The 14,690-nt window shown below is 41.7% G+C and overlaps 1 protein-coding gene across 1 annotated transcript; it reads left to right on the top strand.

Moving 5' to 3' along the window:
* Nucleotides 1–2,681: 2,681 nt before the first annotated feature.
* ndnfl (neuron-derived neurotrophic factor, like) lies at nt 2,682–13,991 on the top strand. Its single transcript, XM_067610460.1, has 4 exons — nt 2,682–3,180; nt 5,902–6,155; nt 8,404–8,528; nt 11,861–13,991. Exons 2-4 carry the CDS (start codon nt 5,977–5,979, stop codon nt 13,309–13,311), a joined length of 1,755 nt encoding a protein of 584 aa, XP_067466561.1. The 5' UTR covers nt 2,682–3,180; nt 5,902–5,976; the 3' UTR covers nt 13,312–13,991.
* Nucleotides 13,992–14,690: the final 699 nt, after the last annotated feature.

Genomic DNA, 14,690 nt, shown 5'->3' with positions numbered 1-14,690 from the left:
CTGATCAGTGATCTGATCTGTGATGGGTTTGCTTGCATCTTTTCTCTTTCTCTCTGTCTCTCTCTCTCTCACACGCACATTTACACACACACACACACACACACACTCTCAAGGGACTCTGACAGCACAGGAGCAGATGGGCGGCTGGTGATGACATGTTGTTAAAAATAAAGATTCCTGTTAACCCGTTGTCAGCTAGCACACCCTCCCTCCCTCCCTCATGTCCCCCCTATATCATTTGCTAATTCTCTCACTGTCAATCTGTCTTTCTCTCTTTGCGTCTACAGCTCATCCCATGCAGGCTATTACTCAATACAAAAGACAACTAACTGTGGCACTGAAAGCATGCATCCTGAGACCCCCCGACCCCCAGAACATGATATTTAATACATGGTTGTCATAAGACGGCCCCCTACATTATGCATGACTCGTAAGCACATATCAATAATAGATAAAAAAGGGCCAGTTTTGCAGTTTTCTTTTCATGCAATTATGCCAAATGAAATTTTTACTCTCGCTTTCTGTCGCTTTCTCTGCGGATGGAGTTTGTCCGGTGACTGTATGTCGATAAATTATTAAACGGCAAACACAAGAAGGGGGGTGGGAGCTGTGGGATCAAAAGAAATATTCAGGCCAGTCATGATGGCAGTGAAAGAGAGAGAGATGATGTGTGTGAGAGCTTGTGAGTGTGTGTCACCCAAGCTTGTGCATCAATTCCGTGTCTGAGGTGTAATAAAACAGTCTACAGTGTGCAGAATGCGCTGATTCTCGAATCAAATTCTCCTAAAAAAAACAGTATTAAAGTTGCTAGAACACAGCTCATACACAAAGCTGTATGTGTGCAGTAATCTCTCTAAGGTTAATCACCATCCAATCTTCAAAAGCAGCCGCCGTATCGTGCTCTGCCAGATTGCCGACTTTCAGAACTTCTTAGGGACTGTAAAGTGGGCCAGCGAATGGAGAGGGATACAGAGAGGAGGACTGGTGGCTTTGAAAGAGAGTCCAGCCGCAGCAAAGGGTCCTCACTTAAAAAGAAGACCAGTTGTGGCCACAGAAGTGATACATATATTAATAGCGCTCATGTGCCACATTTTTTATTCTTCTTTGAAGTGATGCAGGCAGAGACGGGCAGACAGAGACAGAGAGGAAGGCAGAGAGGGGGTCTCTCAGATTTTAGCCTGTGGTCAGACAATATTCCCTCTGGGTGGAGTGGGTCCCATTCAGAGTGACCTCAATAGCCCTACACTGAAGTACCTGGTGAATGAGTGAGAAAAGGCCCCATCACAGGATGGGAAAGGGGGAGTTAACACACAATGTGGCAGGCCTCTTTCTATTTTCCTGATGATATTGATTAAAGAGCTAAGGAGAGAGAGCACAGTATATGAGGCCCACCATTGTGTGGAGATGTGAGGACTGGGTGGGGTTGGAGAGCTACTAATATGAATGCCCCCACAGTCCCCTGAGACCTACACTTGACCTATAGGTGGAGGGCATAAAGCCTGCAATATGGCTGTCCTGTATACAGACTTTATAAGCTCTCTGTCTGGTAGATTTCCAGTTCATTATATTGTGCTCTGATGCACTATAACATGAAGGGGTGAAGGTTTTTATTTCGACTCCATACAAAGGCTTTGATGAGAAAAGTGGACAGAGAGATTTATTGTTAACTTGCATAAAATTAACCTTGTATATATTAACTAAAAGAATAAAATGTGATCTGATTTACTGTCAAATTATATGTATCTATATGCAAGTATATTTCAAATGCATGTGGATGCACTTTTACAGCAGTATGTCTAGTAACTGAGTGGTTTAACACAAAACAGCATGTGCATTTATTTATTATCATATATTATTATATATATGTAATTTGTTTGTTTTTTTCTTTGAAACATGATAGACTAGATTCACATTTTCAGAATTTTATTCCAATCACCACCTGAAAATCCACTGAAATCCAACAGTGATCTTTTATCCACATTTTATCGCTAAAATGACAGAAATACTGTGATTTTTAAATAGTAAATAATATTCTAAAACTGTAGCTAAACTCTATACAGTACCAGTCAAACCAGTTTGAGTGGCCCCGAGTGGCGTAATATATAAAAAAGTTGATCACATTCTTGTATACTTTATTTGAATGTTATAATTTCATAAAAATAAATATAGTTTTCTCTTAATAAATAATGATAAAAATGTAGAAGTAAAAAAAAAAAAACAAGCTTCCTCAGCACTGCTACAAAACAAGTGAATTTTTTCTTTGTTTTGACTCAACATGGTGCAGTTTTAATTTGTTTTTAAAGCTGACAAGCACACAAGATATTTGCATAAATCCATTAAGTGTTGGATGGGCTGTCCTTGCATTTAAACATATTCATTTAGAGGCAGTCTAAGCACCTGATCCAACAAGAGATAAGGGCACAAAGACAGTGTAACCTCCAACATGCTGTCTGCAGCCCTCTCCTAATACAGATGTTATCAGACCAGCTAGAGAATGGTTAATGTATTTAACTTTTACATCACCTCCCCTTCCCCTAACCCTGCTCTCTCTCTCTCTCTTCCCTCTCTCTCTCTCTTTTCTCATTACCACCCCCATTCAGCAACCTCACCGTCAGCCCCCTCACACTCACCCACTTGCTCCCTCACTCTCAGATTGCACATAGAGATACACAAACACACAATCACACATGAGCCCATTTGAATTGCAAGTGAGCTCTGTTCACCACCGGAGGAGGTGAACGCAGGGAACAAGTGAAAAGAACAGGAGAGAGGGAGGAAAAAAGAGTGACAGAGGGAGAACGAGAAGAGAGGGATACAGGCTTCAGTGACCGGATGACATTCACACAGTGTCTAGCAGGACGAGCCTCCACGTGTGCAGGACTGAGAGACAGAGAGAAAGAGTAAGGAGAGTGCCTGCACCACACACCAAGGCACACAGGAGCTGGGACAGCCCTGAAGGGACACCTGAGCCCTGAAGAGACACCTCCTGAAGTAGGGAGTGAGCAGCAGCCCATGGGAGACAGAGTCAGTGGAACACCCGACAACAACCTGCTGTCGCTCCTCCTCTCCTTGCGACCGGCTCTCATCCCCCTCTCCTCCTCCACCATCCTCGCTCCCTCTCTCATTTGATCCCATCCCTCACTCCCTGCGCCGGAGAGGGAGAGCTTGCACTGAGAGAAGGTAAGGAGGATGCATGCATGCATGTTGTTGTCCTTGCAGAGCATGTGTGTGTGTGTGTGTGTGTGTGTCAGCATCTCAAATTTCAACTGGATGTGTAAGTCAGCAACTTGTTTCTTTGGATCAGTTCTTTTTCTTGTCTGTGTGTGTGTGTGTGTGTGTGTGTGTGTGTGTGTGTGTGTGTGTGTGTGTGTGTGTGTGTGTGGTCTCTAGAGGGTTTTTAAAAGAGCTGAGACAGATGCAGGGCACTTTTCATTTGTTGCAGGATTGTTTTCATCTTGACAGCATCACGTTTTTGCATATTTGAAGGATGTGCTCATCGGACGTCTATGTATTTTATTGCTCACTGCGCCTGTCTTTTCTCTCTGACTACAAATAATTCTCTTGTCACTTGTAAAGAAAAGTATGACTGTGGAGTGGGACAGTGATCACAGAGAAAGAGCGGGCATAAAAGTGTGTATCAAGAGAGGGCACAGCGTATACTGTAATGCATGGAAGAAAATATGAGACAAGGAGAAAGAGAGAGGCAGGCACAAAGGGACAATGAAAGTAAGGAAGACAGGAGAAGGGCAAACACATTCAAACGTACATGCAGCGAGGTAGAAAATCAGCCGTAAAATCCTATCAAGTTCCATGGTCAGTGCATGTTACCCCACCATCATCTCATCAACCCCCACCATGAGCCACATGCCAGTTCTTTGCCTGTAGTAGTTAGGGGGGACAACGGATCCTGCAGGGACCACCCCATGCCATTTAATCTGTCCCTGCCCACAGATAACAGAAGGCAGATGGTCCTGCCAGAGCACAGAGAGATAGAGGATAGCTAATACAATGTGCGGACAGATAGCGCACAGCACTCAACCTGTCCCTCTGAAACTGAGCCTGCACCAACTTCTAAATAAGGGGGAACAAAATAAAGTGAAAAGCAGGCAGGAAAAAGAACGGGAGGGAGAGAAAGAAAAAGAAACAGAGCAGGGTTGGAGTAGCTTTAATTAAAACCCAAACAGTATCCAGAGTAAATTTCAGTCAGTTGACAGTCTGGGATAAACATAATGGAAAGAGGAAACTCATCTAAATGAAAAAAAAAAAAAAAAAGGCAGCTGAGCACAGAGTGAGCGGGACCATCAAAGTCATGAGCTCCTGTGTTTAAAGGGGAGTGTGTATTTATTTATAGAGGGCGGTAGTTAAGTTCACTAAGCTCCCTCTCTCTGTAAGACCCAGCCTTTTTTGCCTTATGAAAATTCAATTGGCCATAATTTGCTGAGGAACCGTATGCATATTTTATCAGCGGGTACGTTTTGAAGAAAATAGCCCGCCAAGCTTTTTTGTGTCTTCATCTTTATCAAGATTGAATGAGGGGGGGAGTGTGAAAGGGGCTGTGAGGTTGCGCAGCCGTCTGGTAATATGTGACACATTAGAACCCATTCGACATGGGAGCTAAAGTAAACACCAATCAACTGTCTGGCTAAAACACCGTAACAAATTCATTGCAACCTTGCATGGCAATAAGGTGGGTTTTTTTTCTCTCTCTGATTTCAACCCTCTCTTCTTCAGTTGCACTTTCTCCTCTTTTCCTCTCTCCGTCTCCTTCTCTGTAATTACTCTAGGATCCAACATCCTCCTCTTCTTGCTCTCCGTTTCCACAGCCCTCCCTTCCTCAGCCTCCCCTTCCTCTCCTCCCTCACTCCCTCCCATTTCAATCTGCCTCTCTCCCACTGCATGTCTCTCAGTTAAAGCTTTATGGGTCGTTCACTCCCCTTTTTTTTCTGTGCAAGGATAATGAGCAGGCGCCTCTGCACTACTTTGTAGCTGTGCGACGGTTTGTGAGTTTGGATCTCTGAGCGTCCCGGGGCCCAAAAGACTCAGATGTACCTTCTGTAGCCGCCTCCATGGTTCCACTGTGATTGTCATCTGATCTATAGGGCAAAGCACTGACATAATACACCTTGTTAGAGGAAGGCGGGAGTGTGTTTGTGAAGACTGTGTGACTTTGAACAAATGTGTTTTCCCTGGGGAGAAAAAGAACACTGAGACCTGTAATCACCCTATCTACCCACACTAAATCACAGCTACACACACAAAAAGACAGGGAAAACTAATAGAGTGTGAAAGAAATGAAAGTAAAGACAGAAAGATAGAGAGAGATGCAGCAAAATCTGATCCAACTTCCTAAGCTATTGTTAGGCATTACATTATTGTTTGCTGATTGGATTCGACTGTATCAGAGCAGCTCCAGGTGCTGTTTGTGCAACTCTCTCCACATCAGCATGGCATCACTCTCTCCTGATAAAATGGCCGCTAATACCCATGATGAAAGATATTTGGAGAACAGACCCATCTGAACTCCCCAACTAACTAAAAATAGAAATGTAGATGTAAAGGCATCGACTTCAGAGTCATATTAGCAACCCACTTCACACTTTGAAAAGCAGTGCGACTGGTGATTTTTTTTTTACAGTGTCAAGCTGTGCTACACACACATCCCAGAGTAATAAAGCATGGCCATTTCTTTCCCCCTGCATGAATAATTCTGTCTGAATAGGATAGGATGTTTCTTCATATCAATGAATCATCAGCCTCTACAGCTCTTTAGTGTCTGTGTGAATGGTACAGTAGAAATTAAACTGTGTGAAAAGTGTGTTTGAGTGTGTTACTGTGTGTGAGTGTGTGTTGCTGATGGGGGTCTGATTGATGTTCTTGACCTTTCCGCCACACGTTTTTCAGAGCCTGGGAGATATCCAAGACCGGGTTGACTGAGGAAAGTGAAAGAGTGAAAGAGACAGAGAGCAAGAAGGAGCGATGGCACTCGTGTCCCTGTCCTGGTGTTTCAGTGCAGCTTTGGCGCTGATTTGGAGCACATCATGGCCCCAGGCACACTCAGCCTTGGCACCTGAGAATGAGGTGCCACTTCGCCCCACTACATGGTTACCAGAGGGGAAGATCACCTCTATAATTCTCCCCAAAGGACGAACTCGCAGGTAGGGGAACAGATGGGATGGGAGAACAGTATGAAGCAATATGCTTTCATGTTGTTGTTGGTCGCTACTGGAGCAACAACCATTTAATAATCTAAATAAACTTTTTATTTTATTATATTATTAGTATTTTCTTTATTGGTTAATCTGTTGATTATCTTTTTGATCTTTTTAATTAGTTCAATGATTCCCAACCAGGGAGAATTGTACCTGGGGGGTCTTCTGCAGTATATACACTATATATATCCAGATATTGGTGTTTAGGAGGAAAATAAACTCACAAATAGGATTAAGAAATGTCCAACATCTGCCATTACAACTGTTAGTAGTGTGAATATCTAACCAAACATGCTAAAAACAAGAGAAGGAAAGAATGAGATCTTATCTGAACATGGATTAGGAGACTGTATCTTGTATGAGAACAAAATCAAAACAACCCACTTTTATATAATCAACAATATTAAATAAAATCCAAATTAAATCTATTCAAATCAACACATCGGGAACATGATGGGTGGTGTTGATGACAGGGTACTTGAGCTCATCCGATAGGCTTGTGGGGATACGACAGACAACAACCACTTTAGTCTAAAAAAAGACAGAAAATAGACATATAATAGTGAATAACGCAATGCAATCACAATTTACCAGAGCCCAAGGTTTTCAAATTGTTTGTGTTGTCCAACTGACAGCGCCAAATCCAAAGACATTCAATTAACAGTCACATAAACCAGAGAAAATCCTCACATTTGAGAAAGTGAAGCCAGCAAATATTTGACATTGTTGTTTAATGGATTATCAAAACTGCATTTGAATTTGATTATTGTTAAACAATTTCAAAATAGATGCAAATCTTTTTAACATGTATTTAGTCTAAGAGTCTTGAAATCAAGTTGAAATGTCAGTGTCAACAAATAAATAATTAATTCGGGAACCAATGCAAGCAAATCTTATCTGGACCGTCCCAACAGATTATTCTTGAAACTTTTCTTTTGGCTTAAGAAACAACTTGAATTCTCACCTCAAACGGCAGATTGTTTCATCTCGTGTAAAAGTGATTACATTTTTAAAAACTCAACACCAGTTCGTCATCAGATCTGCCCTTGTCTGTACTTCAATAACAAGTCACCAGCCATTCCCCCGGACCATTTTTTTTTTGAGACAGTGGTTGATTCCAACACCACTGTAGAGCGAGCGAGAGGAAGTGGAGCCCATTTGGCCTGAACCCTACAGAACAGTGCCAGTGCCTGCTTTCTGAAGCTGGGAGCTGAAAATTGCGAAATGCATCTCCCTGTGTGCTGCAGTCTGTCCACCAGTGCAGTCATGCAGAACCGCACGGCAAATAATGGAGAGAAAACATTGATTCAGAAATTAATCACTCTATTAAATAAGCAGCAAAGTGCCCTTGAGAATGACAGTGTCGCACATCTGTTTAAAAACAACCACCATCTGCACAATATCAAGAATAATGGTGTGTGTAAGGGAGGAGAACAAATATTTATTAACAAATAACCATGCAGTTACTTCATTTTCATGAAGGGTAACTGGCTGTGAAGAAATTACAGACACACAGTTACAGAAAAGGTGTTTAAAAAAAGATCTTTGTGGAGGTGAACAGCTTAACATTGACTTAAGAGTTAAAGAAAAGTGGTTGTTTGAATTAAAAAAGTGGTTGCGTGAATATCAAATGTCCTTTAGCCACCACTGAAACTCCATCTAATATGCAAAGTGGTTGCGTGAATATCAGATGTCCTTTAACTGCAGCCGAAACTCCATCTAATATGCAAATCCATATTCCACCACGCACTAATGCTGTCCTCAAAACATCTGATCACAACAAGGCACATAACTGTTTCTATGCTAAGCACGATCTCAGGTAGTTACAGCAAACAGGCAGATATCCATCTGAAACTGTCAATGCAGCCTTATCATCTGATTCCCAGGTCACCTCTCCTGATCTGCTATCAAACGACTGATCAGCATGTAGGCAAATGGAAAGACGGCGACGGGCAAATGTTTGAAACAGCTGCCACGTTGAAATCTTCAAGCTTCAGGAGAGAAAATTATAAGCAGTCTACAGTATCTTCAAATCAACCATAAAATGAAAGGATGTTGCACAGTATGCACCGAACGATATCTTGTCTTCTCATCCATCACCGTGCAGCTGAATGGAAACAGGATGTTATCTTTTTGACATTCCCTGTGAGGAATCAAACAACTTCTTCCCGTTATCTTTGGTTCCCCTCCACAGGCTATACTTCACACTGAAGAAGAAGGCTCCAGCGATGTCGGTGACTGTCAGCCCGTGTGACCTCCCCATCGAGTGGAACTTGGCTGCCCGCACCCTGAAGGACAAACCCCTCAAGAGCCTGCAGTGTAAGTGGACAGTAAGACTACAATCTGCACCTTTAGACATTCACTTTACCCCGAAGATCATTACAACATCAAGGAAAGCCAAGATGATCTATTTGATATTATCATCACTATCACGGGCAGGGATTTAGTGGAGCAAGACTTTTAATCTTATTTAACTTTGTACTTGCAGAAGACAGTTTTCTTAACTTTTTGGAGCAGCTTTATGACCAGAAATTGAAGCACATGTCATAGTGAGGATGATCAAACTATTTCTACTATGAACTATTCCTAAACTGATTCCTATTGATCAGTCATACAGGCATTGACACAGGAATTGGGATCGTATCTGGTTGTCACATTGTCATAAATTTTATATGAGACTTTGGATTTAGATTTTAGTGCCATAAAACGCACAAACATACACACATCAAGGCAACATAACAGATCAAATGTTGAAAAAGAAATAATATGTGTTGATAGTCTGCATTTTTTGTGCCTAGTAAATCAAACAAATCAAATAAACTCAGAAGATTAAACATACTATTTGTAGCACATTTACAAGACGGCATGAAAGTCAGGGCAATACATGCTCCAAGTAAACTAAGAGCATCAAATTCTCAAACTAAAAAGACACAGATTTCTGGACTCCAAAACATGCCTCAGAGCCCTCCATGAGTACTTTTCCGGGTTAACTAAACAAGCTTCTCTACATGGTAAAATAACAGTATGGAGTTATAAAATGACACATGAATCATTCAGATCCTGAGCTCATGGGTCCCCATTGCCAGCCTGAATTATTCACTTTGATTCTGTAACATTTGGTCTCATTTGAGGAGCGATTTCTCATTTCAAGGAGAGATGAGCAGTGAATACAAGAGGTGACAGGTTGTTTTTTTTTTTTTATTTGGCAGTTTCGTCATTCAAGTGAAGAGTGCGTACTTCAAAACGAAAACACTTTAGGTATGAATGGAAATACTGACAACCATTTTTGAAGTGGCAGTTGACATTTTATATATTTATTTGTTCATTTATTTGGAGATCAGGATTTTCTCTTTATCCATTGGGGTCTGTGCCCTCAATAATTTGTTGTTTGTGTATGCACTTAATGCAATTTGCAATGCTTCTGTGTCCTGCAGCAGTGAGTACTCGTGCACATGTATGACTGTGTTCACATAAAACAGCATGATACTTTTCTAATTAGTGAGACAGTAGTCAGATTTTGCTAAGGGATTTTGATCAACATCAACATTGTGCTGAAACAACACTTGTGTGTTGACAAGTAAAGGTATAAAAATTTATTATTGTGGTGTTTAAGCAACACCCTTTCTAGGGATTATGAATTTAGTCTGAAGTATGAATTTCTGTAGTTACGGGTTTTTGTCTGTTGAATCATGGTGGCCATAGTGGCTCATACTAAATTGTGATGCTTTCTTCAACTTCACTCCAAACAAACTGTTGTTGATACTGCCGGAAGCATAAAAATATTACTTCCTGTGCATATCACGATTTTTGGTTATCCAAACAAAAATAATTAATGGAATAATTATGAGAACTTTTCTTATTTTACATTCTTGCATAAGGTTAGATGAGAAAGTTTGATACCACTCTCATGTCAAGCATGGAGCTGGAGCTGGACGGTGATTGGCTTAGCTTAGCACAAAGACTGGAAGCAGGGGAAAACAGCTCTGTCAAAAGTTCAAAAATACACCTACCAGCACCTCTTGAGCTAACTAATTAACACATTTTATCAAACTGAAAACAAAGTTTAATCCATTCAAAAAAATAAATGTAAAAATGTTGTGGTTTGTGGTACTGTATGTGCTGGACTATTTCTTGACTTCCTGGAGTTTTTCAAGGACACAGTGAAAGAGGGAAGGGTCATTACGTCACTGTGTAGCGCGTGAATGCACATTGGTGCCACACTTGAAAGCTCTCAGCACAGTTAACGTAGTGGTGAATGGGCAGACCACTCCTTCATCTCCCCCCTCTTAGTTTTACATGTTATCAGTCTGGGTGATGGAGGCACTGGCATTTCGGTGTGTTGTTATTTAGCTAATGTTTCATGTGTTTTAAAGGTACCTTTCGTTTCATTTGTATAATTAATTCAATTATTTATTTACATGCAAGTTACGTTAATGTTATGTTAATGTTATGCTAGATTTATATGTGATTGAGGTTAGTAACAGACTAATGTTAGTAAGTTAGCTAAACTCTGATAACAGCCTAACTATTTAACTGTGAGCCTGCTAGATAACGTTATGTAACATAATCTGCAGTTTTTGGTATGGTGACCAGGCGTTTGGTAGATTAGTCACAGCAGGGCACCAGACAAATGGGATTACAGCCCAGGTGTTGATTTTATCACAGCAGAGATTGCTTCATTCATAATTACAATGCGTTATTTTCTGATGATCAAGTTTGTTGTTAAAAGTTTTTCTAAAAGTTTCTGATAGCCATGAAATGAAATGGTTTTTTTTATAGCTAAGGGTTCGTTTATAGCCTACCAATGCACAATTAATAATCAGAGGGGGTTTGTAAATGTTTCATTTGAACATCTGATATTCCCATAACATTAGCTTTATTAGCCCTGTCAATCAAAGCAGCCTCTGGATCAAAATAAAAGAAAGAGAGAAGTACAGATTTTCTTAACAATATTTATCCTGCACTCAATATTTTCAAGGGACAATTCACTTGCAACTTTTTTTTTATTTGCCATGGTGAGCATTTTAATTTGACTCGCCCTGAGCCCTGTAAAGTATGCCTATAATCATCTTTGGATAGTATTTGGAGATCAATAACAAATAAACAAAAGGGACACATTTGGAAAAAATCAGTAAGTATTCTCTGAAGTGTGTTCTGTCATTGGGTAGAAGCATTTCTTCATCAAACGTCATATGACATAGATATGTTGGGTTTTAGTGTGCTTCTCCATGCTTCTTTCATAGGCTTCAATAGAACTGGCACCAAAGTCTGGCACCAAGCAGATCTTAGAACATTGGTATAATGATGTAATGACCCTTCCTTCTTTTATAGTTTCCTTGGAGTTTGCTTGTTGCCTGGCAACGTCATGGTGACACAAAATTCCAGGTCCAGTTATGCTAAGCTAAGCTATCTCAATACTTAGCACACAGACATGAGCGTGGTATTGATCTTCTCATCTAACCCTCAGCAAGATAATCGATAAGCGGTTCTTCTAATATGTTGAACTATAAGAATGTGAGAATGTAAGAATATGTTGAACTTCAAAAACAACAATTTAGAGCCTTGTGTAATTTAATTTCCTGTTTGTTATAGCTATTATTAATCATTTATATGTAGAGAAATATGTTTTAAACTCTTTTCTTTCCTCACAGGGAGCACCAAGAAGAGCACGCCCGAAGTGTGGTGGAGAGGTCCTGGGACTGAGGAGAAAATACACAGCTTTACTGGCAATGTAGTGGACACATACAGGGGTCCTTCCTATCCCCATGCCTCCATCTACATCCTGAGGCTGCGGTCCAAACAGCAGAACACCAGAGTCACAGTGTACCTCCATGAAGGCCTGGGGACCTCAGGAGCCTTCCCTCTGGTCCCAGCTGATCCTCAAGTTCACACATTAGGTGTAGGAATGACAAGTGTCACCCTCAGCTGGGCTCCCAGTGCCTCGCTAACCAGCCTCCCACACACACAGAAAAGTTATGATTACTGCGTCCTTGTCAACTCTCAGCAAAACTACCCTAGCATTTGCGCAGCCCGAGAGAGCATGAGGAAAGAGAAAGACCAGAACCAAGAAAAGAAAGAGAGGAGGAGGAGAGTCACAGTGTGGCCAATTTTGAAAGAATGGTGGTGGCAGCAGTGGGACGCTTATCCTGAGCCCCAAAGTCCACCTTCTTCCCTCACAGATGAGTATGCTGATCTCCAGTGTGTATGTCAAGGGACAGAGAGTGTTTGCACTGTCTCCGAGCTCCTACCTGACACCCAGTATTACTTTGACGTCTTCATAATCGACAGGCTGAATGGGACCAGCATGGCCTACAAAGGGGCAGTTGCTCGGACGCATGAGGAGGCTCAGCCGGCGATCACCACGCTGAGAGAGGGGGAGCTGAGGTGGGTGACCTTCAATGACAGAGGGTCCAACTCGGAGCAGTTCTTCAGTTTCAATCCACGGGGCTGGCAGCAGAGTGGCCTCCTCACCCTGCAGAGCTGCGATGGAGGTGAAAAAGTCAAGGTCACAGTGTCCAGTAAAGGTCAGGTTTTGACCTCTCAGGCTGTGGGAGGTGATTTAGTGCAGATTTGGCTCCAGGGAAGTCCCTCTTATCTTATCCACTTGGAGAGAGAAGGAGCCACCACAGAGAAGATCTCTGCTGCTGCAGATCCAGCTCTACCAGGAGGTCTGATGGCTTCAGTCAAAATTCAGACCTCCTCAGCCTACCACCGCAGAGGCGTCCCGTCACTGCCACCCACCTTGCAGATAAAATCCTTTAACCGGTTGCGTGGGTGCAACACTGTCACCCTGGCGTGGATGGGCACAGAAGAAAGAAGCCTGTACTGTGTGTACCGCCGAAAGCTGGGAAAAAGTGAAGCAGATGCTGGAGGAGTATCAGCTCTAACTGCACCCTGTCTGGGGCCAGAGTCCCGCTCTGACACCGAGAGAGTTCTCTGCAAGTATTTCCAGGAGCTGAATCCTCGGCGGGCCGTCACTACAGCTGTGATCGGGGGCCTGGAGCCAGGGATGGCCTATGTGTTTGATGTCTATCTAATGAGACGCTGGGGGATCCCTATCAAGTACGCCAGCAAGATGGTGAAGACCAGAAAGGAATGCTGAGCTGCCGCCCCCTACAGGAGCTTTTAAGACTGTCCCTGTTCAGGGGAAAATGCATCGGCCATGGACATGCTATAAAGACTGACCATGAGAACAAAGCCATTTGACTGTTTTGGAGAGACTGTTACCATAGCAAGGAAGTATTCCCTCTGGAGGAGCAATGGTTATATTCAAACTTAACTTGCACTCCATGCAAGTGGATGGAAAGCATATGAGAAGGATCTGCACACCAGCAAAAGTTCATAACATTTACAATACAACTCTTGTGCTTTTGTCATTTTGTTTTTCATTGTTGGTCATGATAATGATGTGCCAGTTGTCCAAGTGCTTATTTTGTGTGTAAGTACAAAGGACAGATGAGGTTTGTGATGACAGAAAGTCAATAAAAAAACAACAACAGAGACTGTGCCAAATATGCAACAGAAACAGATGGGGCAATAATTGGATAACATCTAAGACAGGGGGATTTGCAGTGTATATCTCCAGTGCTGCATATTGTACAGGCTTATAAACACAGATGGGTGCAATCTACAGATGCTTAGTTCAAAGTCAGTGTGTATCTTTGTGTTCTGCTTTCGCATGAAGCAGTGAAAAATACTTAGTGACTTGCCTCATTGTCTTTGATGTATTCTTGTGCTGCTTCAATCGCACCAATAAATACTAGGGTATCTGTACGTTCTCGACTGAGTGATGCATGTATGTCAACTGGACACCAACATTAGATATTCATGTAATTAAATTGTTTTTGGGTAACTTCAACTATCACCGTAACAGATGAGACATTGTTCAGTTCAGTGCAAAAGTGAATTTCAACTTCAACTCTAGGAGGTTAAATGATATGAGTGTAAGTATTTTAATAACTAGATGACTGGACTAGATTGAAGTATTACAAAGATGCTTACATTGTATTTCAAATGGGATGGCAATGGCCTGGGGTTGCCATGCCCTTTTAGAGTAATACATTTGTTAAGAAGAAATCTGTCCTTTTGCTGACAAGTAACAACCTTCACACTATTTTGACAGTAATTCTGATAATCTACTCCAAGTGTGTGTCAGTAAGAAGCCTACTATGCAAGAAGTCATTAATACATATTAAGTCAAATTCAGTTAATCATAGGGTTATGATTCATGTTACATATAGGGCTACAGGTGTGAAATTTGAGTCTCCCTCCAGTCAAAAATGCATTTTGCTTATTGTTACTTCATTGTCATGTTTAAGCTTCCCTGTGCAGAACGAAATATGTGCAGTTTGACATTAGAGGGCTATTTTCACATTCATCTCTGTGCTCATCATGAATCTGAGTTTAAGACGTGTACTCATGAGCATGACTTGTGACATTACAACTAGTCTGGAAACATGGTGAAATCATGGTCCAGTATCC

Source organism: Thunnus thynnus, chromosome 14 (genome assembly GCF_963924715.1).
Source record: "Thunnus thynnus chromosome 14, fThuThy2.1, whole genome shotgun sequence".
NCBI classification, from domain to species: Eukaryota; Metazoa; Chordata; class Actinopteri; order Scombriformes; family Scombridae; genus Thunnus; species Thunnus thynnus.
This window is presented reverse-complemented; position numbering and strand designations above follow the sequence as displayed.

What these genes read in the sequence shown, in the direction of transcription:
- ndnfl (XM_067610460.1), top strand. Translation starts at nt 5,977, where the DNA reads ATGGCACTCGTGTCCCTGTCCTGGTGTTTCAGTGCAGCTTTGGCGCTG. An exon ending in CCCAAAGGACGAACTCGCAG is followed by an intron (nt 6,156 to 8,403) that starts GTAGGGGAACAG and finishes TCCCCTCCACAG; the next exon opens with GCTATACTTCACACTGAAGA. An exon ending in ACCCCTCAAGAGCCTGCAGT is followed by an intron (nt 8,529 to 11,860) that starts GTAAGTGGACAG and finishes CTTTCCTCACAG; the next exon opens with GGAGCACCAAGAAGAGCACG.